This window comes from Myxocyprinus asiaticus, chromosome 8 (genome assembly GCF_019703515.2).
Source record: "Myxocyprinus asiaticus isolate MX2 ecotype Aquarium Trade chromosome 8, UBuf_Myxa_2, whole genome shotgun sequence".
Taxonomy (NCBI): Eukaryota; Metazoa; Chordata; class Actinopteri; order Cypriniformes; family Catostomidae; genus Myxocyprinus; species Myxocyprinus asiaticus.
The window spans coordinates 9,698,601-9,726,147 of NC_059351.1; the positions used below are offsets into that span (position 1 = coordinate 9,698,601).

The 27,547-nt window shown below is 38.3% G+C and overlaps 2 protein-coding genes across 4 annotated transcripts; one reads left to right on the forward strand and one right to left on the reverse strand.

Moving 5' to 3' along the window:
• Positions 1-1,983: 1,983 nt before the first annotated feature.
• LOC127445280 (dihydropyrimidinase-related protein 1-like) lies at positions 1,984-18,456 on the reverse strand. 2 transcript variants are annotated; one of them, XM_051705231.1, is made up of 14 exons: positions 17,674-18,456; positions 12,833-12,921; positions 10,796-10,980; positions 9,497-9,661; positions 9,275-9,336; positions 8,283-8,363; positions 7,966-8,034; positions 7,722-7,842; positions 6,449-6,605; positions 4,707-4,848; positions 4,439-4,609; positions 3,986-4,165; positions 2,648-2,813; positions 1,984-2,523 (listed from the first exon to the last, which is right to left on the reverse strand). In XM_051705231.1, exons 1-14 carry the CDS (start codon positions 18,016-18,018, stop codon positions 2,432-2,434), a joined length of 2,025 nt encoding a protein of 674 aa, XP_051561191.1. In that variant the 5' UTR covers positions 18,019-18,456; the 3' UTR covers positions 1,984-2,431. The 2 variants fall into 2 exon arrangements, with proteins under 2 accessions (XP_051561191.1, XP_051561192.1); XM_051705232.1 differs by lacking the exon at positions 17,674-18,456 and adding an exon at positions 13,939-14,110.
• Positions 18,457-19,076: 620 nt separating this feature from the next.
• wfs1a (Wolfram syndrome 1a (wolframin)) lies at positions 19,077-27,018 on the forward strand. 2 transcript variants are annotated; one of them, XM_051705229.1, is made up of 12 exons: positions 19,077-19,209; positions 19,532-19,558; positions 19,964-20,167; positions 20,285-20,575; positions 21,535-21,611; positions 22,541-22,685; positions 22,860-23,033; positions 23,587-23,664; positions 23,931-24,091; positions 24,454-24,591; positions 24,730-25,418; positions 25,827-27,018. In XM_051705229.1, exons 2-12 carry the CDS (start codon positions 19,555-19,557, stop codon positions 27,004-27,006), a joined length of 3,141 nt encoding a protein of 1,046 aa, XP_051561189.1. In that variant the 5' UTR covers positions 19,077-19,209; positions 19,532-19,554; the 3' UTR covers positions 27,007-27,018. The 2 variants fall into 2 exon arrangements, with proteins under 2 accessions (XP_051561189.1, XP_051561188.1); XM_051705228.1 differs by having other exon boundaries at positions 19,964-20,575.
• The last annotated feature ends 529 nt before the right edge of the window (positions 27,019-27,547 follow it).

A 27,547-nucleotide genomic window follows, 5' to 3' on the forward strand; every position in this document is an offset into this window, starting at 1 on the left:
ACACACACACACACACACACACACACACACACACACACACACCAGGCACTTTAACTGAGGAACTGGATAACTTAATTAAAAAAAATATAGCCAAACAATTAATTCAGAAGAAATCCTACACAAGTAAACCCACAGGTGCAGCTTCAACAACTTCTATTCATGGACTTTATTTCATCATAGCAAAGTGAATTTCATTGTCAACAGTCAATGAGTGCATCAGTGGATATCAGCCTACAGAAACTAAAATGACATTGATTATAAGCACTTTAAATACCATAGGCAAAACTCACTAGGGCAGGTAAATACAGCAGACTTGGAAATGGCCATATATTGGCCTTGATTAGAACATCAGGAGCTAAAGCCCATTTAACCAGTGGAAGTTCATTATTAAGACTTTCATCTTACACAGTGACTAGGCAACAGGTATAGCACAATGTATATAGAGCAATACTGTAAAAATGTCACAGTAGAAGAAAAAACAAAAATGTTTGCATACTCAGTAACACCACAGAATGACATTTATTTTAGCTCTTTGAATACATGTGACACTTGCTGATGTAATATTTTGCATTGCTGACAAGTACGGTGCCAATTAAAAAAATGCAGCTTGCATATACAGTAGTTTTTCTCTGATTTTGCATTTGTGGTATAGAGGTTTTGTTAATACCTTAGGTTCTCTAGTCAACATCTAGTTTTGCCAATAAGCAAAATCTATACAGCTAAGAAGAATTTGAGAAAGTGTACCTAATACATCACATGCAGCCTTTTTTTTCCTTTTTTTTTTCTAAAGATTAAAATGAAATGCATTATAACAAAAAGATTTTATTGTTTTAAAACAATTTGAAATAGATATGGTGAAAAATAAAACTGTCTTTCAAAGTATAAAGAGTAAGAATCGTTAAGTAAATACCTCAGTTTACAACCCAGATATGAGCAAAACCAACATCTACAAGTGAAATCATGCAGTTCATCAAAACTCTTTACCACAAAGACACTGAACAGAATTATTATTAGAAAAAAAAAGCATTTCAGTGCACAGAGAACAGAAGAGTTAAAAGTGCTTTTAAGGGCAGCTCTTGGCTCAACTTTAGAATACTTATTAGCGTTACAATTGTGCCTAAAACTGATCTCAGACCTGCATTCTATAACAGTTAAGCGATTGGTAGTTCTGCCAGTTGTCCAGTAGAGGGAGCACCATTTTTTCGGACAACCAGCGACAGAGGGCGTTAACACTAGGCCTCACTAAGCTTTAGAGTAGGACATTTTCAACACTATGTCACACTGGGATTACATCAGTAGAATAAAAGCTCAGTGATTAAAGGAATAATTCACCCAAAAATGAAAATTATCTCATCATTTACTCGCTCTCATGCTTTCCCAGATGTGTATGTCTTTCTTTATTCTGCTCATCACAAATGAAGATTTTTAGAAAAATATCTTTGCTCTGTAGGTCCATTTAAGGGAAGTGAATGGTGACCAGAACTTTGAAGCTACAAAAAGCACAAAAAGGCAGCATCAAATCCATAAGACTCCAGCGGTTAAATCTATGTCTTATATATATCGATATGATTGGTGTGGGTGAGAAACAGATCCATTTTTAAGTCCTTTTTATTTTTATTTTTTTACAATAAATTCTCCTCCCTGCCCAGTAGATGGCAATATGCATGAAAAATGTGAATCACCAAAAACAAAAGAAGAACTCTTAGGAGAGAGGAGAGTGCTTAGGAGGGCTAGTGAAAGTGGACATTTATAGTAAAAAAGGTTTCTCACCCACTGAAATTGATTGATCTGTTTCTCACCCACACCTATCATATCGCTTCTTAAGACATAGATTTAACCACTGGAGTCGTATTGATTATTTTTATGCTGCCTTTATGCGCTTTTTGAGCTTCAAAGTTCTGACCACCATTCACTTGAATTGAATGGACCTACAGAGCTGAGATATTTTTCTAAAAATCTTCATTTGTTTTCAGAAGAAGAAAGAAAGTCATATACATCAGGAATAGCATGAGGGTGAGTAAATGATGAGAGAATTTTCATTTTTGGGTGAACTATCCCTTTAAATTCAAAAAGTTAAGCGGTTATCTTGTCATTGTTTAAATGCTATTGATATACAGTAGAGCATTTTGGTGATTGTCTAGGTATATTTTTAGTCTCTGCATACAGTATATGTCTAGGTATGCTTTATCAGTTTTACTACACTGGTTATCAACATATAAGTTAAAGTGATCAACATATTAAGGACCAAATTTTGACATGCATAATTTGCATTTAAAAAAAAAAAAAAAAAAAAAAATCATAGCATGGCCCTGTGTGAGGAGAGTACTGATGGTTTGTGAACAGATCCAACTGTATTAATTCAGACACACACACAGTTTCACAAACACACACTAACATACACACTCATAGTCAATAGGGATCTGCTAAAGGCTCAACCAAGGTTGGTGATGTTGGAGCGTCCCCCAGGGGGTGCTACAATACGATGGCCTGAGCGCCGAGGAATGTTGTCATCAACTTGCGCCCCTAGAAATCATGAAACAACAAAGAGCAAAAAATTATATCCAACTGTAATGCAGATAAATCTATGAAATTATAAGATGGTTTAATTTTTAGAATAAATGGAACAGGAAAGTCTGACCGACCTTACCTGATAAGCTGAAGTTAGACTGGTGCAAGTTTCTGATTGGTGGTGGCTGGTTTGAAGTGGGCGAGGTTTTGGCAGAGGGTGCTGGGGTTATGTATTTGGGCGTTGCTGGTACATCATATACTGGACCATCATACATCCCACGCGACACTCCCTGTTTGCTCGTCATCTGTCAAACGGCAGTTAAAGAATAGGTTTGGTGCTGTTTAGCTCCTTTGTTACTAAGCACACATTTTTTCTGATTCTGATGATGTATAATTGTCCATAGCATAACACTGCCTGTGACTATAGTTTGGGGGAAAAAATGCTTTTCTTTTGCAACCTTCAATGGGATTTAAGTTATTTGAAAGAAATCTACCACACCCTTATAAACTTTAATATTCCTGAACAAAACCCAAAGCTTAAAGGAATAGTTCACCCAAAAATGAAAATACTCTCATGAAAAGAAGATTTTTAGTCCATACAATGCAAGTGAATGGGTCCCAAAATTTTGATTCTCCAAAAATCACATAAGTCAGCATAAAAGTAATCCATAAGACTCTAGTGGTTAAATCAATCTGAAGCGACATAATAGGTATGGGTGAGAAACAGATCAATATTTAAGTCCTTTTTTTTTTTTTTTTAACTATAAATTCTCCCTGCTCAGTCAATCTCCACTTTAACTTTCACTTTCACATTCTTCTTCTTGTGTTTTTGGTGATTCTCATTCTTCATGCACATTGCCCCCTACTGGGCAAGGAGAAGAATTTCTAGCAAAAAAGGACTTAAATATTGTTCTGTTTCTTACCTATACCTATCATATAACTTCTGTAGACATGGATTAAAACACTGAAGTCGTATCGATTACTTTTATGATGCCTTTATTTTCTTTTTGAAGCTTCAACATTTTGGCACCCATTCACTTGCATTGTATGGACCTACAGAGCTGAAATATTCTTCTAAAAGAAGATCAAAATTTGTGTTCTGCAGAAAAAAGAAAGTCATACACATCTGGGATGGTATGACAGTGAGTAAATGATGAGAGAATTTTCATTTTGGGGTGAACTATCCCTTTAAGAATCAGCTTAATGAATTAAAGGACAGAACTTAATATTGTAATGAAGGTTAAAAATTTTTGCTACATTTACTCTATACACGTTTGGTAATGCACCTAATTTCTTACTAGTCCCTGCATGTTTTGCATTGCAACTAACTCACATCTAATTATTCTGTACAAGTAATTCATTAATTAACAAATGCTTTGCATCCAAAGGAACCTTTGGTTTGCTAACTGCCAGGATGGTACCATACGGTTATGAACTGAGCCATTGCTGCTCTCTACAGCCTAAAATAGAGTCAGACCTTGTCACGGATCTTGATGCGCTGGTAGGCATGGTCAGGGAAGGGTTTGCGGGAGATGAAGCGTCCAGTGCCCTGATGAACCTGAAGCTTCCCGTCCTCAAACACAACCCTGCCCTGACTGACCACATACACGGGTCCACCGTGACACTCCATACCCTCAAATATGTTATACTCCAGAGCCTAGAAAGAAAAGATGAGAGACATGCTAAAAATGATTAAAAACATCTTATTGACAGAGCTGTACATTCTAATATTTTCCAACAAAGTGTTATCAGTTGTATGGACAGAATGGCAATTACTGTTTTGGAATAGGTAACATTTTAAGGGTTTCCAAAATTACAACTAATTAACAACCCATTACAAAAGTACAAAAAAGCAGTCTTGTATTACTAAAATATCAGCACTATATAGAGGATCATCCAACATAAGCAAAGGTTTTTAGTTCTGTCTTACCGACTGCTGTGATTTAGCTGTGATGGTTTTAATCTTAGCGGGGTCCCAGATGACAATATCAGCATCTGAACCCAATGCTATCCGACCCTTACGGGGGTACAGGTTGAAGATTTTGGCTGCATTGGTGCTTGTAACTGCTACAAACTGGTTTTCATCCATCTTCCCCATAGCCTGTGTGGAGATAATTAAATGGTGACTCAACTATAACTGATGCAATGTAACCCTTACAGAACCTCAATTTATAAAAAACACATATAACAACACTTACCACAGATTTATCCCAAACAAAGCCCATTCTCTCCTCTACTCCATTAGTTCCCTCAGGTATAAGAGTAAAGTTATCCTTCCCTATTGCCTTTTGAGAAGTGCTATAAGCACAATGTCCACTACCCACAACCTGCAGGTCCCCACTGAAATAAGAAAAAAGCTCATGGGTTATGGATAACCAACTGTGTGTCTCCCAAGAGGGACAGAGGTGGTCAGGAGAGTTGCCACTCATGCCCACCCAATCACAGTGAACAATTTTGTATGATAAGAAATTAAACGTTTTGCACATATACAGTGAAATTATTTTTTTTCACATATCCCAGCTAAGCTGGGGTCAGAGTGCAGGGTCAGCCATGATACGGCACACATGGAGCAGATAGGGTCAAGGGCCTTGCTCAAGGGCCCAACAGTGGCATCTTGGCAGTGCTGGGGCTTGAACCCCCAACCTTCTAATCAGTGACCCAGAGCCTTAACCGCTGAGCCATTAAAAAAATATCATTTTACAAGAGTTACTGATACACTTCACGTAACTAGCCATGCTTAACTAAAAAGAATGATATTTTTAATTAATTATTAGACTCCTGTTCCTCTAGATCTAGCTCTGTTGTTATTTTTAATCTTCAAATAACTGACTTTGTTATTTTTAAAGGTTGCATAATGCTTCATTGCCATAGACATGTACTAAAATCAATAGACTTCATGTTTGATGAGTCGGCAGTATTTACCATTTTCTGAACACTTTCAAATCCTTCATATATGCAAGCTTATTATAAATGACACTTCAAAGGGTAGGTATGACAACTCTTTGCCATGCTAATTACTCATATACTCTAATATCTCTTTTATTCCATAAAATCCTACCTGCTTAAAGATCATGAAGATTCAACATAAAGTATTAGAGGCATTTCCATCGATTGCCACTAGATTTGCTTATTTAGCAATGGTTGCATACTTGCATACAGGCCAGAGGACCAATCTCAATAGATTATAGACTAGAATGCTCAACAAAATTACTATTAAGAATGTATAAATACATGCATAAAGGTTTTAAGTGTTGCTGTTATGTGGCCAAAAGATGCACAAAAAAGAAAAAGCTGTCCAGACAGTTGAAGCAATATGCTTTAAAATCCACAAAATGCAGCACTAAACATCTAGACAATACCACCACTAAAGCTTTTCTTCCCATTGAGGCGTTTAAAGATTTTCGCTTACATTATGTTTCCTCTTATCTGTTGGACTCTTAATGTATCAATTCTAAAAATAAATGTCCTCTCTCCAGCAGTGCCAATCTGTGTGTGACTGCCACTATGGGTGCGAACCTTAGTGTGCGCATGTGAAAGTATGGGCGGCTGCTTAGAAGAGTCAATGTCAACATAGTGACATCTCTTCCAGTCTAGCAGCCTGGATGCAAGTCTACAATTTAGGTGAGAGTGTGTTGTGGGGAGGGGGTGTGCTCTGTAACCATGGAAACAGGAGATGAAAGCCTACTTTATATTTAGAAATGGGGCCAGGGAAAGGTGTGTCTGCAGTGTAGGGATGTAGCTCAGAGCAAATGTAATGGAAATAGTAGATACTGTAAAAATGGCTAGATTAAGACAGGTATAGCATTGGCCCCAAGACTACATCTGTGTAATGTTACATTGCATTCCTAATGTGTAGAAATGACATATTAATGATTGATCAAAATATGATTGATCAAAATTAGTGAAAATTCTGATTAAACTAAAATCAATAATTTCTTACCTGGCCAGTAGAGAGTGAAGGTAGTCAGGTGTCGTCTGGTCAGGGCTGAGGGGTGGAGAGGTCACATAGGCTGCTGCTTTCGCCCAGTTTTTGCTCCAATAGTGTGACCCATCTGTTGCCAAGCTGGCTGTGATTGGCTCACCAAATACAACAGAGCCTAAAGACAGAAAAATTAAAGAAACAGTTTGCCCCAAAGTTAAATCAGTTATTTACTCATAATAAACCCGAATCAGATTTGAGAGCTATGGCGAGGTTTTCAGCTAATAACAACTCTTTGCCTCACACAAACCTATTGTATAGTTACAGCAGACTTGGAATACAGGGCACAAGTCATGTGGAGCTCTTTTAAAGTGTTTTGTCCATTTTGTAGCTTGACAGTCCCAATAACCAATGGAAAATTGGTATGAGCAGCCTGAACATTCTACTAAACATCTCCTTTTGTGTTCCATGGAATAAAGAAATGCTTACAGATTTTGAGTGAAATGAGGGTGAGCAAACGATGACAACATTTTTCAGCATAATCACACAGGAAATCTACATGCTGCTTCCGTTTTCTTGTTTGTGTACCCTAAAATTGACCCCATCAGACATTTTTGCATCAATTCAGTTGGGTTCATCTTTCCCACTCGTGCTACTGATAGAACGTCGACACAGTTCATGGACCCATGGAAACAAAGTAATCGCGCTCACAAAAACAATGGTAAGCGTGATTCAGAGGTTGAGTTTTGCTCTAAAATATAAATTTTACACCACTGATAGTTAATTTAAGATTGGGGTTTGGGTTAGATAGTAGGCTTAATAAAATATGCATCCCTGTGGACTGAATTAAATAATTTACAACTAAAAACACAACTCGCTTTTGGTGCCATCCTGTGGACATTTTGCCTTAAAAAAGTCTTCCAGCTACAGCCACTGGGGGCAGTGGTTTGAATTTCGGCAAACATAAACCGATTTCAGCAGCAGAACTTTCGACCTCCTGTTGCCGAATTCACAGTGTGATTAGTCTGAATTTGTCCTATTCCTTCAAGAGAATCTGTCTGATTTCAAATCAGTACAACAGAAATGATGTACTGAAGTTAAAAAAATCCACAAGGCATGCTAGACATCTTACTAAATAATCCTACAAATAAATGCATTTGTTTTTTTGGTATGATTTTGGTAAATCATCTATTCCTTCATGGAAATGAGAGAATTCAACATGCAACACTTATTTTCCCATTTTAGACTTCATTAAAGTCTTAATTAAACTAATTTGTCGATTCCATGCACTCACCTTTCCTTCGTGCCTGGGTCACAGTCTCAGCTGCACTCTTACTCATCACTTTGGTGATGTAGACAGGGCAATTGACTCGGTTGCCAAGGGTGATAGCACGGAAAACAGCCTCAGCCTCCAGCTAAGAAACAGACAACCAATCACAACAGAACACTTTATTCCTCAATCTGAATCTGACTGGATAAATAGTTAGTCTGTTTATCCTTTGAATTAATTTATCACTAAATTTGCTTAAAGGTCCCACCTCCTCTGGGCGGCTCAGTGGGTGACCCTCTGGACCAGTAATGCCCATTCCCAAAATTTTGCTTTGCTCCTGGAACACAATAAGGTAAAAATTATGTAATAATGTTTGCACAGCACTTTCCCTTTGTTACTGCAATAACTGCATCATAAATGATTATGAAGCCTTTGCTAATATCATAACATCTCATTAACGCCATAAAATACCTTAGCTGAAGGGTCACAGTCACACAATTTTACTGTATGATCCAAACAATCAGTTGGTTATTAAAATGTGTTTTTGAATACGGAATGAAAGGACACTTATTTGTTGATGGTTACCTGGGCAATGAGGTCTCCATTCTCTGCATGGACCAGCGCCACCGCCCCTAGCTCCTTAAGGAATGAGAATGCTTCATACAACTGAAGGAGAGAGACAGAGAGAGATCCTATGAGTTATTTATATGGCTGTGAACATAGGAACATATTTACTGTTACAAAAACCAGCACTAAAGGAACTTTCTGGGGTTCAATACATGTTATGGGGGCAGTGGTGGCTCAGCAGTTAAGGCTCTGGGTTACTGATCAAAAGATTGGGGGTTCAAGCCTCAGCACTGCCAAGATGCCACTGTTGGGCCCCTGAGCAAGGCCCTTGATCCTGTCTGCTGCAGGGGCACCATGTCATGGCTGACCCTGAACTCTGACCCCAGCTTAGCTGGGATATGTGAAAAAAAAGAATTTCACTGTATATGTGTAAATGTATAATGTGTGATAAATAAAATGAATTAGTTATAAATTATAGGCTCAATCAACAGCATTTGTAGCATAATGTCAATTACCACCGAAAATATTTTTGGATAGTCCCTTGTTTATTTTAAAATCAAAGGTTACAGTAAGGCACTTACAATGGAAGTGAATGGGTTCAGCATAAACATTAAAATACACCCTTTTTCAAAATTATAGCCACAAAGATGTAAACTTTATACATGTTAAAATGTTTTTAGTATGAAAAAATTAGATAAAAAATGTATTATACATTTTACTCGCATTTTGTCATCATGGCAACAAAGTTGTAATATTGGATAAAAGTGATTATCATACTAAATTCATGTTAACAAGTATAATGTTTATAGCTTGTGGATATACATTTGAAACAGTGTGTATTTGAATGTTTTTGGACTGGCCCCATTCACTTCCATTATAAGTGCTTTACTGTAATTATGTTCCTTTTTTAATAAACAAGGGATTTTTAATGTTATTAATTTTTTTGGCAATTAATATCATGCGGCAAATGCTGTCGATTGAGCTTTACTTGTTGAACCCAGAATACTAACCTGAGTGTCCGTCATTTGGAATAAATCTTTGTAAGCCATGTACACTTGGAAAGAGTTGATTCCTACCAAAAGAAGATAACATTAAAATGCTCACTGATGAATTCTGAAAGTGTTTTCAAAGACATGTTAAAAACAGGCTTGGAAAACTCAGTATACTTGTGCACATCTAATAAATTAATAAATGTCACAGTAATGTTTATATAACATACAGTATATGTTCACCTTTTTCCTGTACAAGCAGCTCAAGCTCTTCCTTCACACCTTCATGCCACTGTGGGATATCCACATGGAGTGAATAATCACAGCAGGACTTCTTATCTGCTGCTTCCTGCCACTTCTCAAAGGCCTCCAATAGACTGTCCCCTGGCAGTGGACTCACATGGTCAACTGAAATCGAAGACAGTTCAAAACGTTCTTGAGATTTTCTATACCTTATAATTTGAAGGATTTCTCTGATTTGATAGATTTATGCTTTTAAGTTTTCTTATCAAAGAATAAATTGGAATACATCATCACCAAAGCCTTGAATATCAGGTATAGATCGTGATCCCTTTACATGCTCCCTTTATCCATCTATAATCTGTCTGTACTGTATCATAGTTTTTGTATTGTAATTTGTACTGTATTGCATAGAATAGATTTTATTGTGCATTTTATTCTGTATTGCACATTGTAACATTTAATATATATTGTATTATTATGTACATTGTGTACATAGTATTTTACAAAGTAACATACTGTATGTATGTGCCATATAATATGTACCATATGTTATATAGTAATAGTAATTGACTGTATGATGTAATCTTCTTATAAAGGGACCTTGAGCTTTTGGAACTGTGCTTTATAAATTAAACATATTATTCTAAGTAGCATTAACAGTATTTTTTTATTCACACATTTGCACGTTTACACACTTTCTCTTGCATGTTGCATAGCTATACCAACACCAATTTCCACCGACCCAGTCGTGTGGCAATAAGGTATTCTATTCCATTCTATTCTGTTCTATTCTCGATACAGATTACACTTAAACTCTGTATGTGCCTCTAAGACTTCTTTCTTCCCTGTTTACAATGGCTCCCTTGAGAAACGCTGTCACTGACAATAGCTAATAATTCTAATTCATTGTCAGTGTTTAAAGATAATGAACCACTGCGAACTATAATGAACTCTTGGCTCAGCGTCATTTATGAAATGGAATCTGATTGGTTGCAGCTAAAATGAAGGCTGGAAACAGTCAATTCCTTAGGCGTGTAATTTTAGTAAGCAATGACATAATTGAGACACTGATTTGCTTTTGGAGATACAAGTGGGTACAAGTGAAGTCCCTGTTAGGGAGGTTGCTCTAAACCAGAGCATTTGGCACTGTATCCTAAATGTTCTACTTACACTGACCATTGCTCAAATAAGACAACCATTTAATTTTAAGTGCACATTTCTTTTCTTTTTTTTTACAACAAACATTATAAATATCTAAGTTTACCCTATGCACCAGGTTAACAGTCCATCCAAACTCACTGATCATTGTGGTTCCTCCTGCCAGAGCAGCTTTGGTGCCCTGGTAGAAGTCATCGATGGGTGGGGTACCCAGGTAGGGCTTATTGAGGCAGGTGTTCACATCAATGCCTCCAGGTATCACCATACACCCATTAGCCTCAATCACCTTCACACCCCCCGGCACAATCAGGTTCTCCCCAACCTGTCTGAAGGAGATATGGAGGGATTGACATAGAGCAGAGAGTGCCGGAAAGGAAAAGGAGAAAAAGTTATCAACTGAGCTTAGATTTAGTCTGCTTCCAGTAGGCTTCAGTATAGGCAATGCAACAATACAAATGTAATATATTAAATGAAAGAATTGAATTTTGGTATACAATAGACACTCTTAAGACTTCTAAAAAGGGTTTTGCAGTCGGATGCCACATGAAAAAAAAAAAAGTTCTTGTAATGCCAAAGGATAACATTGTTTTAAATTACTCATTCTTTTGAAAACCATCTATGTAGCCCTACACTGTAAAAAAGGAAGTGTTGAGGAAAGTTTAAAAAATCAAGGCAACATGATGCAGTATGATTTTGAGAATTTGCTTGTTCACTAAATGCAAAAATCTAATTTCTTTTTCAGCCAACTATAAGTTCGCAATACAAGAACTGTCATTTTGTCACCCTATCTACCTTTGAAGAAAAGTATGTTTTGCAAGGCAAAATGGTATGTTCAATTGTTTATCACAGACACACAGTAGACCTCAACTCTTAACACACAAACCTCAATAATGGTGACAATGGTAACAGTGGCAAAAAAAAAAACAAAAAAAAAAACAACAGCAACAGCATAAATACAGTCAGCAAATAGCAAAAAACAAGCCCATCACACTAACTGCATAATTTAATCATGCTGCAATGCATGCTGGGAACTCACAAATCAGCAACATTGTTCAATATGAAGGCTAGTTGGGACAACATTTGGTGTATTATTGTTGGTCTAACATATGTTTTATGCAGATGCAAAGTAATTCACATTTCGTAGTATCTGTGACTAAAAAAAAACCATAAGCTGAATAAAATGTAATTTCATTTTTTTTACACTGGTGTTTCTAAGAACCCAGGAGGGTTTCACTTTTTTCTCATTTGTGAATGAAGAATCTACGATGTAATATCAGAAGGTGCAGACAGTTATCCCATCAACGTGCGCTACCCCGACGGCTTTTGCTGTTGTGCAGTGTTTATATACGCGTCTAAGCACGTTTACATGTGCTGTACAATACAATATGCCCTCCCCCCTCCCCAAGCCCGCCCCTCAAGCCTGGGCCTGGGTCTAGTTGTCCCCCCTTATCGGCGGCCCTTACTCAAGAACCCAATTTAGTTAAATGGGTCTTGAAAAGACAAAGGTTCGTTGTTGAAGAAAGGTGATGCAAAGTAACATTAAAAACCTTTATTTTTAAGAATATCGGCACTGGACTGGGACTGGTTGGTTTTGTGGATCTTCAATGCTCATGTTCATCTTGTGCAACAGCAAAAATATTTTGCAATTGCCAGTGATTGCATGGAAACACTTTACAATAAGATTGTAACATTATATGAACAATACTTTAATGACACTTATTAATCTTTGTTAATGTTAATTGTGCATTTGCAAGTAAATTTCTTCTACAAAAGCAATTAACGACATCACAGTTTGCTTCTAGGAGTATAAGCTTTGATGCATTCAGCTGCCACCTACTGAAATAGTATGGCAATGGCGGCAAAAGCCCATTTTGGACTGGCAACATCTGTATAAATAAATTTTTTACATTAAATGTACACGTTAACATTAGTTGCATGCATTATGAACTAACAAAAACAAAGAGTGAACAATATAGGCTATATTTATATATGAACATTAACCAAGATAAATACATGAAAAAAAAATGCTCATTGTTAGTTTATGATACCTTGTGCATTAACTAATGTGAACGAAAACAATCTTATTGCAAAGTGTTACTGACTGCATTGTACTTAAATAGAACAATGCATGTGAAACATTACATTTGATTGTGTGTGTCTCTGGATGTGGTGTCTTACTTAATAAGTCCATCTTCGACATAGACATCAGCATAGAGGGACTGATCATCATTAACTACTCTTCCTCCTTTAATCAGCAGCCTCTCACTCTGAAGAAGAGAGAGAGAGAGAGAGAGAGAGAGAGAGAGAGAGAGAGAGAGAGAGAGAGAGAGAGAGAGAGAGAACATTTACAGGTCAGTGAAATGTAAAAAATACAAATAAAGAGAGAAAAAAGTAAACAACTGTTAAAAAAAAAAAAAGATGTTTCAGGTAACCTAAATGTGATCAGTGTGGTCACCTATAAATTACCTTTCATTTAAAGCACAAAAAAATAAAAATAAAAATAAAAAAATAAATATATGCCTGAATCAGTCTGAATACATTAGGTTACATAATATTAGATCACTTTAAATGGTCAGATCAGGAAATATTTGCCTTTTTACAATCCCCCCCCCCCTCCCAAGGAATGGGTGGGGTTCAATGAAGAGAGCAGAGCAAAGTCGCTTATGTAGAAAGATGTTAGGTTGCCATGGTAACCTCGCATCCAGCTGTCAGAAAGGCACATACCAGTGGTATCTCGGTATTCCGAGCAAAGGCATAGTAATGCAACCTTAATTTACTACAAACTATTCCTAGATGTGCACCAGATTATGTTTAAGATCATTGGCACAGATCGCAAAGGACAAGGATTAGGATCGCTTGTAATCCATTGGTAATAACATGCAAAGAAAAAAAAAGAAAAAACAAGCAAGGCATGGATTTCTCCCATTTTGAATGCATTGGCATAAAGAGTGCTTCCAGCTCTCTGCTCTTGGCGCAGATCCTGTTGCGTCTCATGCAAGCGCACTCGTTATGATTTGTCAAACGAAACGCGCTCAACAATGCCAGATTCAAGCATTGATTCATTAATTATCTCTGCATCTTTATCAAATGCCTCCTCACTTTAGGCATGCCAGGGATGTCCGCCTGCCTTTGACACACTGTAGCAGTAGTCACCTTCCCGTTGGCTGATTTCAGTGCTCTTCTAAGCGGGTTTGGCCTATGCTTTGTTGGCTCACTAAGAATTTAATCCCCATGCGCAGGGATTTACCGGGTAGCGGAGGGACGCCTCGTAGCCAGTATCTTACCGTCAAATGCGGAATATTCTTCTTTCCCTGGTAACCCGTCCCAGACATCTCTCCTTTATCAGTCCAGTGTCAATTACGGATACGAAGGGGTGAACAATGAACAGTCATCCGCTTCTTTTGTGCCACCAACCTACTTAACGAACCAGCGCTCCCTTAGTGCAGGATGAGCGAGCGACTCTTCCGAGGTGTGTGTGGGCGTGTGTGTGTGTGTGTGTGTGTGTGTGCGCGGGTCTGGGTGGTTTACGAGGACATTTTTTTTTTTAGGTTACAAACTGGTAATTACAAGGGTATTATGCTATAAATGACATTTCTAGTGCCCCCATAATTCAAATCGCTTAAAAATGTTTTTTTTTTTGAAAATGTAAAAATGCAGAAGGTTTTTGTGAGGGTTAGGTTTAGGGGTAGGGTTAGTGTTAGGGAATAGAATCTATAGTTCATACAGTATAAAAATCATTATGTCTATGGAGAGTCCTCATAGGGATAGCCGCACCAACATATGTGTGTGTACATGTTTATACAACACTGTGGGGACCAAATGTCCCCACAAGGATAGTAAAACCTGAGATCACTTACCTTGTGGGGCCCAGCCAGCGGTCCCCATGAGAGGCATGGCTTATTAAACATACTAAACTATGTTTTTTTTAAAAATGTAAAAATACAAAAAGGTTTCTGTGAGGGTTAAGTTTAGGGGTAGGGTTAGCGTTAGGGGATAGAAATTATTGTTAGATCTGTATAAAATCCATAAAATGCATGGAAGTCTATGGATAATCCCCACAATGATATCAAAACAAGTTTGAGTATGTGTGTGTGTGTGTGTGTGTGTGTGTGTGTGTAAGTATTTTCAACACAAACTCATGGCGAAATCGTCAGGATTCATACGACTTTTCTAAATTTGGCTAATTCGTATGATATCGTGCGACTGCACTCGTTTGAATTCCTACGACTTTCACTACAGCCAATGACATCTCAGGACCCGTCCCAGACATCTCTCCTTTATCAGTCCAGTGTCAATTACGGATACGAAGGGGTGAACAATGAACAGTCATCCGCTTCTTTTGTGCCACCAACCTACTTAACGAACCAGCGCCAATGACATCTCTGGACATCGTTTCCATCTTATACGCGACAACAGCTTCCTATCAAGTTTACACACTCTACTGATTGGTTAAGTTTAGATAAGGGGTTTGGTAAGGGCATAACATTAATAAGTATGTCCTTAATGCCTCGTGCGCGAAACTCGTGCTTACTTCCGCATTAGACATCTGGGAATTTGCACGTGATGAAGTCGTACGAGTTTATGCGAACAACATCATGCGAGACCATACGAAATAGCCATCTAGTAAATTCTGTACGACTTTTCATGAGATCGGGTTGGTATTTTCATATGTTTGGCTATGCGAGACGTTTTTTGTATTGGATTGTATGGTGGAGCGCCCCCTAACTTGAAAGGGAGAGAGAGACACGCCGGCGTCTTAATAGTGTCACATTGCCAGATAGATTTGTATGTTGAAAAATGTATTAAATTAATAGGCATACATTTTAAGAATCTGGTTCAAGTAAAAACCCATAAAATAGTCTACTAATTATTTTTCAGCGTTTCGTGCAGGAGCGCCACGCTTTTTAAACGCTGTCTCAGATAAAAGAACGGCAACTATAAAAACGCGTCTCGAGACACCTGCATTTAGTTCTATGCATTGCGCTGCATCTACCTTTTTTAGCACAAGAACCCAGCAAATATCGAATGTTTTCCTAACGTTAGCGTATGGTTCCCATTTGGATATGTTTGGAACCAATTCCCAACATTCTAGCAATGTTCTTTTTAGGTTCTATTTTTAATAACGATAAATTAACATTCCCAGAAAGTCGCAGGGAGGTTTTTGTGTGACAACCTAATACGAAAATATACAGAACGTTTTCTAATGGTTATTTTTATTGGATGATTTCCTCCAGGGCAGACAACAGTCAGTCAGGATCAACAAACATACATCTGATCCTCTGAACATCAGTACAGCAGCCCCACAAGTCTGTGTACTCTCCATAGCCACCATTGTTGGTCTCATCTCTGAAAATGACGAAGCACAATACTGGCTTGAAGTGGACAGACAAAACCTTGGAAATCATTGTTGACTTCAGACACTCACAGGGCACCAAACTCCCAGTCACCATCAGTGGGCCACAAATCACCATTACAGACTCATTCAAATTCCTGGGCACCCACATCTGCAGCACTTTAAAATGGAAACTAACTGTACTTCCTCAGGCAACTGCGGAAATTTGGAGTCAGTCAGCATCTTCTAGTCCACTTTTATAAAGCTATTGTGGACAACATATTGTCACCAAAGCATCAAAGATCACCAGTACAGATCTCCAATCAGTGGAATCGCTGTACATCCAACACACCATCACGCGTGCTAATAAGATCATGAAGGACCCATCTCATCCAGCACATACAGTATCTGGTTTCAACTGCTCCTTTCAGGCAAACGCCTGAGATCACTGACAACCAAAATATCCAGACTAAAGAACAGCTTCTTTCCAATGGCTGTCAGGCATCAGATTTGACTGAATCCTCCCATGTCCCCCACCCATAATCTGTCTGCACTGTATCACAGTTTGCTTATATTGTATTGTAAATTTCATTGTGTTTTGTATATATACATTTTTATTTTTTATACTATATTGTATTGTGTATATCATGGGTTATATTGTACTGTTTAATGTATATAGTACTGTATTGCAGAAATGCACAGAGCACCTTCACACACTGGTTCTTATGTGTTGCATTGTACCTTCAACAATTTCCACTGGCTCAGCTGTGTGGCAATAAAAGTTTCTAATCTAATCTAATCTTTTAGGTTTTATTTTTCGTACATATTTTTCATGATTATATATTTCAATATTTATATATTATCTTATATATGTTGCAGAGATGCTGATAGAAAACAAGGACTGATTAGCGCAGTACAACATTTTATTAAATATAGAACATGTTCCGTCTGAACTGCTCCCATCTGTACTTAAAGGGATATTTCACCCAAAAATGAAAATCTCATAATTTACTCACCCTCATTCTTCTCCTGAAGAATATTGCAGCTCTGTACATCCTCACAATGCAAATGAATGGTTACCCAAAATGTTAAGCTCCAAAAGTAGCATATATAAAGGCAGCATAAAAGTCAATCTTTAATAAAAGACTCCAGTGGTTAAATCCATATCTTCAGAAGTGATATCATAAGTGTCTTTTTATCATAAGTGTCTTTTTAAGTCTTTTTTTTTACTATCAATCTCCACTTTCACTTTCGCATTCTTCTTCTTTTGTTTTTGGTTCTTTACATTCTTCGTGCATATCGTCACCTAGTGGGCAGGGAGGATAATTTATAGTAAAAAAAGGACTTAAATAGGCCTATTGATCTGTTTCTCACCCACACCTATCATATTGCTTCTGAAGATATAGATTTAATCACCGGAGTCTGCCTTTATGTGCTTTTTGTTCAAAATGTCGATACCCATTCACTTGCAACGTATGGGTCCACGGAGCTAGGATGGCATGAGGGTGAGTAGGCCTAAATGATGAGAGAATTTTCATTTTTGGGCCAACGATCCTTTTAAATAGGTGATGAAGTTAATATTTGAGAGCAACTGAATGCAAATCAATTTGCACTTCAAGATTTCCTTCAATCAAACCCCCGACAGACGTTTTTATTCATTTATTTTTTAAATAAATAAATTACCCACTTTCTCGTTGTTTTCCCCATAATGCAGGTCCTTCTGATCGGTAACTTCGACATCCAGACTCCCGCTGTCTCTCTCGCCCGGGGAGCTGATGAGGGAACCCCCGCGGATCTCATAGGCTCCAGTGTCCCCATCCAGAATGCGCTCCCTGCTACAGCTCCGTGGCGTCCTGTTCCCTTGCCTTCCCACCGCGTACTGATCAAAATCTATTGTCTTGTTATCATAGGCGCCCTCGACGGAGCTAAACATTCCTTGAGACTTGTGCCTCTGGTTGGGTCCAGAAATGGGTTTAGCCAGATAGACAGGGAGCTCATCCTCCCGGTTCCACTGTCGCCTGCAGTCCGACATCACATACAGAAGAGGGATGATGCTCCGATACAATGAAGCTATATGTCAGTTCTGAAAACCAGGTCAAGCTTGGTTTGCCAGGCGATGCTGAGCGGAGGTCACAGTATGATGCGGTGATCTACTTTCAGACAGAAGGGTAGTGATATCTAACGCGTCTTAATATGAGCTAGTCCGAGTTAAGAAACAATGCACGCTCAAATCCACATACAAAACTGGACTTCTCTGTACACGTCAAAGCAAATACACTTCACTTCATTTAATGGAAATCAAAGCTTTTTCTTTGCATTTTGTTGGGTTGAAGTGTTGCAGTGATGGCCATCACCCTCCCGAAAGTGCGTGCAAGATGCGCAAAAACACTGCAGTGAGTGAACGGAACAGACTTGCATAAAACTACCAGTCTAGGTAAACGCAAGGAGGTTTGGTGGGCTGTTCATATCAAACGCGTCTGTGTTGACCGAACTGGAGCTGTCATTCAGCACTACGAAACGATCAGACACTGAAAAACAATGTCTGAATAACACGCATACATGTTCCCATTAGTATCGTTACTTGTAGGCTATAATAAGAGTGCGTTATCTACATTTTGTTTTTGTTTTAAAGGATTAATGATTGCATATGAGCAGATGGTCATGCATAAACCACCGTGCGTGTCAAAAAAGATGCTATCTCGTTTCACTTCGTTGACATCTAGTGGTTGCATGATGAGGTAACCTCACTGGATTTAATTTGTTCTATACTGACTTTATCATGAATACAAGAAAGGACTGCATGTTACATTTTAATTTCGTCTATAGTAAGCATACCCAATGGTCCTGACAACTGTGGAACTGCTTTGTGAAATGCCAAATAACTATAATGTGCTCTGACATGTGAACCTTAAATAAGTGACATGACAAAAAAAAAAAAAAAAAAAAAGAAAACATTGGGCACTGCCATGCGCTACTTCCATTCTCACCCAATCAAAACAGGGTTTTTTGACAGGCACTTGAATTGTCCAATGGAACATTCGTTCTCTGAAGGTAGAATGGACTTTAACAACTGCGATCCAGCAGTGGGACTCTGGTTTCATAGAGTGGTTATGAGTGGACAGAACACAAACTTTTTAAAGAACTGTAATTTTAAAGAATGTTTTTATTGTGCCATGCCATACATCATTTCTCTGCAAACTGTCTCTTCAATCATCCTAAATGAGTAAGTTGTTTCGATTTTGGTTATATGTTTTCGATTTATATAAATTATTTTTATATTATACGTGATATACACAACATGATTTGTATATGATGCATTGGCACTGGAAAAGATATAGATGCATTCTGTATAATAGAATATGCATATATAGAATGTACAGTATATACCGTATGTATATAAAATAGATATATAAATATATGTAAAAAAAAAAAATACATGTCAAAATCTTGTTGTAAAGTGTTGAATAAATTAGGCAGATAAGGTGAAGTTAGCTGAAAGAAAACTGGTGCTGTACTTAATGCCTGTTGCATTTGTTTTCCTCTAGGTAAGATGAACATTAGTGCCTAAATGAGTAAGCTGTTTCAATTTTGGTTTCTTAAAAAATACAATTAATCTCAGATCAGCTGTGTGTGTGTGTGTGTGTGTGTGTGTGTATGTATGCATATATATATATATATATATATATATATATATATAGATAGATAGATAGATAGATAGATAGATAGATATATAGATATATCTATATATAAATATATATATAGATAGATAGATAGATAGATAGATAGATAGATAGATAGATATAATAGATATAGATATAAAACAGATTTATATATGTAAAAAAAAAAACATGTTGTAAAGTGTTGAATCAATTACACAGACAAATGCTAATATTTAAGATTTTAAGTTAGCTGAAAGAACACTGGTGCTAAATTTATTAACTTTCTTTTAAATGCCTGTTACGTTTGTTTTCCTCTAGGTGAGATGGAAACTAGTGCCAACCCACCATCATCCCCAGGGACTCCCAGGGAGGATGGTGTAACCCATGAAAGTATCAGTTTTCCTGTTTCCTTGACCAAATCCATTCCAGGCACTGAGCTTTCTCAGATGGCTGGTCCTCCTCTTTCCAGCTCTGACAGTGTAGATCAACCACCAAAATCGACCCCTTCTGCAACTCATGATAGTACATCAAAACACACTAAAGTTAAAACCTCTAATGTTCCATTTAAACCAATTACTGACAACCCAATGACACCTACATCTAACCCTGCATTATTTCATATTTCTAAAACTACTCCAGCTATGCCAGCTCCAACACCATCATCATCAACATCGCTTGCAGGCTTTTCTTTTGAACCCTCTGCAGCACAATTATCTTCTCCCAATGATGCAATGACGCCAAACATCACCATTTCTGCTGACCCTGCCCCATCTACACCTCTCCCAGAGGGTTCTAAGTCTACCACCACAGCACCTGCAGTGGACACCATTAAGCTGCCTCGTCAACGTAGCTTTTTGGCTGTAGCCAAGCAGGTGATGATGCAAGAGAAAATAAGAAAGGCTGAGGAGCAGGCTAAAGCTGAAGAGTCAGGTAAGAGAAGTTTTGCCCAGAAAAGCTAAAATAAACTTTATTTTATTAAGCACACTTGGGATTCCTGTTGGTTCTGTTATGCTTTTATTGCATTATTGTTGTATGTTCATGTTTAACTTCCAGAGTCATACATGTTCCTGGTTTACTTACCATGTAAAACAGGACATAATCCAATATAGCTTTGAATTGTTTATTGTTTTGATAATATTGATTCAAATGCCTCATTAAAGTTTGACTCTTATATTTTGCTCAGTATGTGGTGCACTATGAATTTGTCTCAATGACAAACACCAGTGAGACATGCTGGGGCAGTAATGTTTACTAGCAGTGTTATGGCCAGGAATGTGTGTGGTGACTCAAGCACATACATCCTATTTTTATTTCAAACCTATGTCCAACAACATATGCCTCTGAGGAGAATTATGTGGACCTGGAGAAATAGATTCACCCCTCACTTCTATAAGGGATACATTTATTTTGTAATTGTTCTGAAAATATAGAGTGTCTCAGTAAGTCTGGTTTTGCTATTGTGGTGTGATTATGGGCCGAAAAAAATGAGAGAAAGTGAAAAATATTGAGTGAGAAAGTAGAATGGAGATCTCAACGAGTCTTACAATCAGATGCAATTAAGACATTTGGGATTTATTATATTGATGCCATAAATTAAATGAGCGGCAAAGAGTAATATAATGCAACTCAGCTGGCAGAAAACTATTACACAAAATAATGTCTCCTTAGACATCCTCAAGCTTGAATACATTCAGAATAATATTATTTTATAAAAAGTTACTTCATGAATGTTCTGTAACTCTAATCATCATTAATCATGGTCAAATCACCGAGACCACAGGATTCTTCAGAAATCTGTCACCCTAAATAAATGTATAGAGACTCATGGTTCAATATTGCATCAAAATAGCATTCCAGTCATATGACCTATTGGTTGTTTTCTCTCCTAGATGATGCTGATGAGGATCTGCCTTTTGAGGAGCTACTGGAGAAAGCTGAGGCTGGAGATCCCAAAGTACAGAGTAGAGTGAGTCCATTAATACACATATGGAAACTCACCCACATTATTTGTAGATTGGACCATTTATATTATGGATTTTCTGTTTTATAATTATGAAATTCATTGTGTGATTGTTGTGGCTTATAGATGACATAAAATGTTGCATGCAAAACATTAATACTGTTGGGTATTGACACAGAAATATACTATCACAGTATTGGTTGTGGCTTAAAGATTTTAAACTATCCACAGTGTATTATCAAGTATTCAATTCTTTAGTGTTTTCTGACTCTGCAGTTGACAGAGTGTCCCTCTTGGCCAGGTCATAAGTGTCTATTTTCAGCTTTCTGGAAGATGAGCCCACTCTCTCAATATAACTGCTCCTGCATGAACACATTCCACATACAGTACACTCTCACAGTCAGAGCGGATGTGTCTGCATATACAGACCCAGCTGACACACATAAAGGCACGTATGCATACATTGAAAGATGAGCACTCCTGACTACTTACTCAATACTCACTTCTCCTTTCCTCTAAAATAAATCCCAAACCTAGACCTTTTCTTACTCTTGACAGTAAGGATCAAGACAGCAGTATGTTGAGAAATCTGTTGAATAGGGGTCAATCTAAAAGATGGACCATACATTTCACAGCATAGTTCTTCTATTACAGCTTATTCTCTGTTGATGATGCATTTTGCATTTGCTGTTAAAAGCACACTGTAAATCTCTTTCTGTGGTTTAGTAATTAGGGTTTAACATTAGGAGAGGCTCAAATTAGATTTGGTTATATGATACTTAGCATGGCTTTGAGCTTCTGGGATTTTAGGCCAGTTGTTATTGTTTATCAGAATGGTACTGTGCTGGTGGGTAATGTAGTCAATTCTCCATTATACTGTAGTCAAGTAAGTTTTGGTATATGTTTTAGTGTTGTAATGTATATATTTGCTGTAGCTTGGTAAATACTACCTTAAACTGGGAGAAGAAAAAGACACAGAGGTAAATGACCATATAGCTGTTGAATGGCTGATGAAAGCGGCAAAGCAAGGTCGGATGGATGCAGCCAAACTACTTCAGAAGTGCTGGATCCAAAAGAAAGGTGAGGGGAAGGAATGAGGGAATTCTGAGAACTTGTCTTCATTGTTGGCTATGTCCATGTACCTACCTAAAAGGCTCTTAAATTTTAATTGACAAATAAAAGGTAATAATCACAAATAAACTGTTGAAACAAAACCAGAACAAACCTGAAGAAAACCTGATTCCCTACTGGCAGGCATCACACCAGAGAATGCCCAGGAGGTGAGAAGGCTCTCCTCAGAGAGCAAGTTTGAACAGGCAGTGAGGAGGGCTGCCATGATGATGTACTGGAAACTCAATCCTGACAAGAAGAAGAAAGTTGCAATGTCTGAGATGTTGGAGAACGTTAGCCAGGTCAATGCTGTACCAGGTAATAGGCAGAAACCGCAAAGTTGCATTTGCTCATCTGGCAGTTTTCTTTTAACAGTAGCAGTAGCTTTCAGACTTGTGGCCTTTAAAACCCTCTTTCAATGTAGTTATATAGGTACTGTTTAAGACAATTTGTGACTGATAAAAGTTTTTATATTTTAAATATTTGACACGTCTTGCAAGCAGTAACGCACACCGTGTCCTAACCAGGTGAGGCGCAACAAGTAATTTCTCTGCCCACACTGAAAACAAAAATGCTGTTTGACACAACACTATTATATTTCAAAGGCCAAACAGAACATTATGGGATTTTGGACCGATGAGATTTCACTGTTGGTCTACCAAGAGTGACACCACAGAAATAGCAACCGAGCAACTGACAAAATGTACTGTTGGGGTGGAGGCTGGTTAGAACAAATACTCCATTTTACATGGAAGAGATTTCGCTTTTATCGCTTAATCATGTCGCACCTGGTTAGGACATGGTGTCAGTGAAGTAGCACAGTAGTATCTCACTGGTTCTCTTTATTTTATCAATCATTCCTTCCTTTCAGGTGAGCCTGCAGTATGTGGCATAACACCCACAGTACAAACTCAAAGGAAAATCCTGGAAACCATGGTATCTAGAGAGTGTAAGTGCATGTACTGTATGTTCGAATGTTGTTTGTGCATGTTAATTGTTCATGAATGTGTGCCTGCATATTACAAGTTAACCCATACTGAAGGATCTCATTCTGAGATCAACAAAGGATAAAACAAAGAGATGTATTTGGGATTTGTGAGTGATTTTGTTTACTCTTTGTGACTCTTTGTGAGGTACCAACCATAGCTGTAATATATTTTTACAAGATATTTTAGCCAAAGAAACACAACTATGCCTCTTCTGCTTCTTCTACAGGTGGCTCTAAGTATGTGGATGTGGAAGATTTTGTGGAGATGACGAAAAAGTTCACAGAAGGAATTGGGTGCACTCCCACAGTGAGCACCGCAGGTGTCGATGCAAAGAGAAAAGAAGACACATTAAGGAAAAGTCCTGGTGATGGAGCCACATTTGATAAGGTGAGGTACTATGGAAGAAGATCAGAATCAGCTCAGAGAATCCATATTGTCCTTATTTAATCCTCAGCTACTTTACTGATGACAGCAAGTTCCCAAAACCTTGAAGTTTTTTTTTGAAAAAATTATGGTTTCCATAATTCTATGGAAATCATGATTGTGCCCTTGAGCAATTTAACCTCTGGTTGCTCCAAAGTGACTATCCTCATAATAAGCGTACTGTAAGTTGTTAAAAGCGGCAGCTGTATGACAACTTGCTAATACATCAATTTTTTTTTTGTTTTGTTTTTATCTAGACTTGCCCAATGCTTCCAAATGAGTTCTTCACAAAGTAAGAACTTCATTGTGTTGGTATTTTCATATAGGGAAAAAATGAATTGGCACCTGTCTCTCATAAGCGCCTTCGAAAGACCAGCTGGGGAATGGGAAGCAGTGGGATGATGCTGGCGACCAGACGCAGTGATGCGATGAAGAAAGCCCTGGATATAAAAGCTCACTTCTTGGTAAAATCCATAAATTATATGTTAATTTTAGCCCCTAACTGGCATAATTCCCATTTTGTTGGCCAATAATTCAGCTTCTGTTTTACAGTATACAGATAAAACATTTCCTATGCAAACATGTCCATCCTCTTCTTGTAGGGTCTCCAGTATCCTCTCCACATCATTATTGAGATGAAGGAACATTTAATTGACTGGGCATCTCGTGCTGGCGTACAGTGGCTGAGCACCATCATCCCTACGCAACACGTCAATGCCCTTATTTTCTTTTTCATCATCTCCAATCTCACCATTGATCTGTTTGCATTTGTCATCCCTCTCCTCATCTTCTATCTCTCTTTTACCTCCATGGCCATCTGCACACTGAGAGTCTTCCAGAGCAGCAAAGGCTGGGACAACTTCCGTGCCTTAACTGCCCTCCTCACACGCTTCGAGCCAAGCCTGGATGTAGAGCAAGCGGAGACCAACTTCGGCTGGAACAACCTGGAACAGTACCTCTACTTCATGATATCTGTGTTCTTTGTGATCTTCACTTTCCCAGTAGCCGATAAAGGCTGGATCCCATGTTCAGAGCTCTCCACGGTGGCCATCTTTTTCACGGTATTGAGCTACATGAGTCTGAGCCCATCTGCAGCAGCTTATGCGCGAAAGGCACTGATCATCGAGGTGGCATCATCTTTGTGTGCCCTGACCAGCAGGCTGCCCAAGGAGATGGTGATGGTCAGGATGCTGGGGCATAATTTTGCAACAATCCCTCTTGGAAAGTCAGTGGTGCTGGAGCTCAGTGTACCCTGTGTGCTCTACATCTACCTGCTCTACCTGTTCTTCAGGTAAGGGGAATGGTTTTGTAAGTCCTATTTAAGCTAGTGTAGGTCAATCCATTGCTGGATTTGATAGTGGGAAGTTTAACTTCTCTTGAATTTGTAAATTTCACTTTTCAGCATTAAGGTTTCTTCAGGTAATGACTGCTATGGTGTAGACTAAGAAGTTAAAAAATGGATAGATATTCCTTTCAAATATTTGAGTAATGCACACAAGAAGTTGTAAATTTCAAAACTTTGAAATGCAAAAATAAACATTGACACTTTATTGGAAATTGGCATCAGTATAGTAATTCAATATTATGACAGTGAATTGAATGCATTGCTCTGGTAAGATTGTTCACTAGAAACAGTTCCTCTTGTATATTCCTGATTGTAATCTCTTTTTTTTTTTTTTTTTTTTTTGGTGCTTTATAGTATGGCACGTATGAGGGGATTCAGAGGGACGTACTGCTTCCTGGTGCCTTACCTGGTCTGCTTTGTGTGGTGTGAGTTCTCTGTGGTTCTGCTCCGGAACTCAACCACTATTGGTCTCATTCGCACCTGTGTTGCTTACTTCCTCTTCCTGTTTGCGTTACCTGTCTTGGCTATGGGTCTGGTAGCAATGCTGTTGATTCAGTTGGTTAAATGGTTCCTGGAGCTGGAGTTGACTAAAATGCTGGTAACGCTAGCAGTGTGTGCTGTGCCAGTGACACTGCGGCTTTGGACTCGATTCAGCCTCTCCATTCTCCAAGTCTTCCGCTCCATCACCCACAGAGGCCCGGTAAAACTGATCCTCCTATGCATCTCTACGTTGATTTTACTCTGTGGGGTCTATGTCTATAATGCTGAAGGTCTGAAGGTTTATAACTCCACACTCACCTGGCAGAAATATGGTTCACTTTGTGGCCCACATGCCTGGCAGGATCGTGGCATGGTTCAAACACAGCTCCTCTGCAGCCATTTGGAAGGCCATCGTGTCACCTGGACAGGAATATTTCGTAATGTTCGCGTAGCTGAAACAGAAAACGGAGCTCAGTCTGTTATAAGCATGCTACCAGTGTTCATGGGAGACTGGCTGCGATGTCTCTATGGTGAGGTTTACCCGAAGTGTGAACCATGGAATAATACGTCTCCAGTTGTAAATGTAACTGAAGGTGACTCAGCGCTTGTCAACACCACCATGCTGTTCCTCCGACAAGAAGAGGAACAGCTCTGTCGAATAAAAGCCTTTGCTAAACACCAATGCCATGTCAAACGCTTTGACAGTTACCGCTTTGAGGTGACGGTTGGCATGCCTGTGGATGAGGTCACGAAAAGTGATGATCTGGCAGGTGATATCATCTTGATGGCAAGTCATGAGTTTAGACAGGTGCTCCTGAACCTCGACCCAGGCAGCATGGTAGAATTCAGCACGAAGCTGGGGGGCAGGTTGGGTGCCAAGCTACCAGCATTTGAACTGAAAGCCATACACTGTCTAGACTGCAGCTCGTCACTGGTGCCGGAGGGACGACAGGTCAAGATTGAGCGCAACTGGAGAAAGACCATGCTTAAAGCAATTAAATTTGCATTTGACTTCTTTTTTGCTCCCTTCCTATATGCTAGAATCAATGTATAAAGGAGAATGCAGAGATTCAGGGCCTGATGTATAAACATATAAAATTTCCCAGGAAGACATCAGGATTTATAAAAAAATAAAGTGAAATATGTTCACACCATCCGCACACTCTTGACTGTGTGTATGTACTCTTATGCGAATTGGTGACTCCAAATGACCATGTAATGAACTGAACAGACGGATTCCAAACTCTGCTTTTCATTTACTACACCACATTTAGAATAAAAAATATAGAGTTAAGCATTTGAATCAGAAGTTATCATTATCCAGGTGATTTATTATAAATATTTTATGTAACTAATTGAAAAGGCATTAAAATATAAGCTGTAAAAAGGCAACACTGGTAATGGAAGTTGTTGTTGGAAGACTTTTCCAATAACATTTTAATGAGAAAGCATGCTTTTAATGACAGCGAGGAATTCTTGGCTCAAGATATTTTTTATCCAAAGGCCATCTGCTTGGAATTAAATTATATTACAGAAATCAAGACAACATTTGATTAAAGTTAAATCTGTGATGCACACTTGAATGAAAGGTAAAA

What these genes read in the sequence shown, in the direction of transcription:
- wfs1a (XM_051705228.1), top strand. An exon ending in ATGGAGCCACATTTGATAAG is followed by an intron (nt 24,092 to 24,453) that starts GTGAGGTACTAT and finishes ATTTTCATATAG; the next exon opens with GGAAAAAATGAATTGGCACC. An exon ending in ATATAAAAGCTCACTTCTTG is followed by an intron (nt 24,592 to 24,729) that starts GTAAAATCCATA and finishes CTCTTCTTGTAG; the next exon opens with GGTCTCCAGTATCCTCTCCA.
- LOC127445280 (XM_051705231.1), bottom strand. Translation starts at nt 18,018, where the DNA reads ATGTCGGACTGCAGGCGACAGTGGAACCGGGAGGATGAGCTCCCTGTC. An exon ending in AGGAGGAACCACAATGATCA is followed by an intron (nt 9,662 to 10,795) that starts GTGAGTTTGGAT and finishes CTTCGATTTCAG; the next exon opens with TTGACCATGTGAGTCCACTG. An exon ending in CTTCACTCTCTACTGGCCAG is followed by an intron (nt 4,849 to 6,448) that starts GTAAGAAATTAT and finishes TTCTTATTTCAG; the next exon opens with TGGGGACCTGCAGGTTGTGG.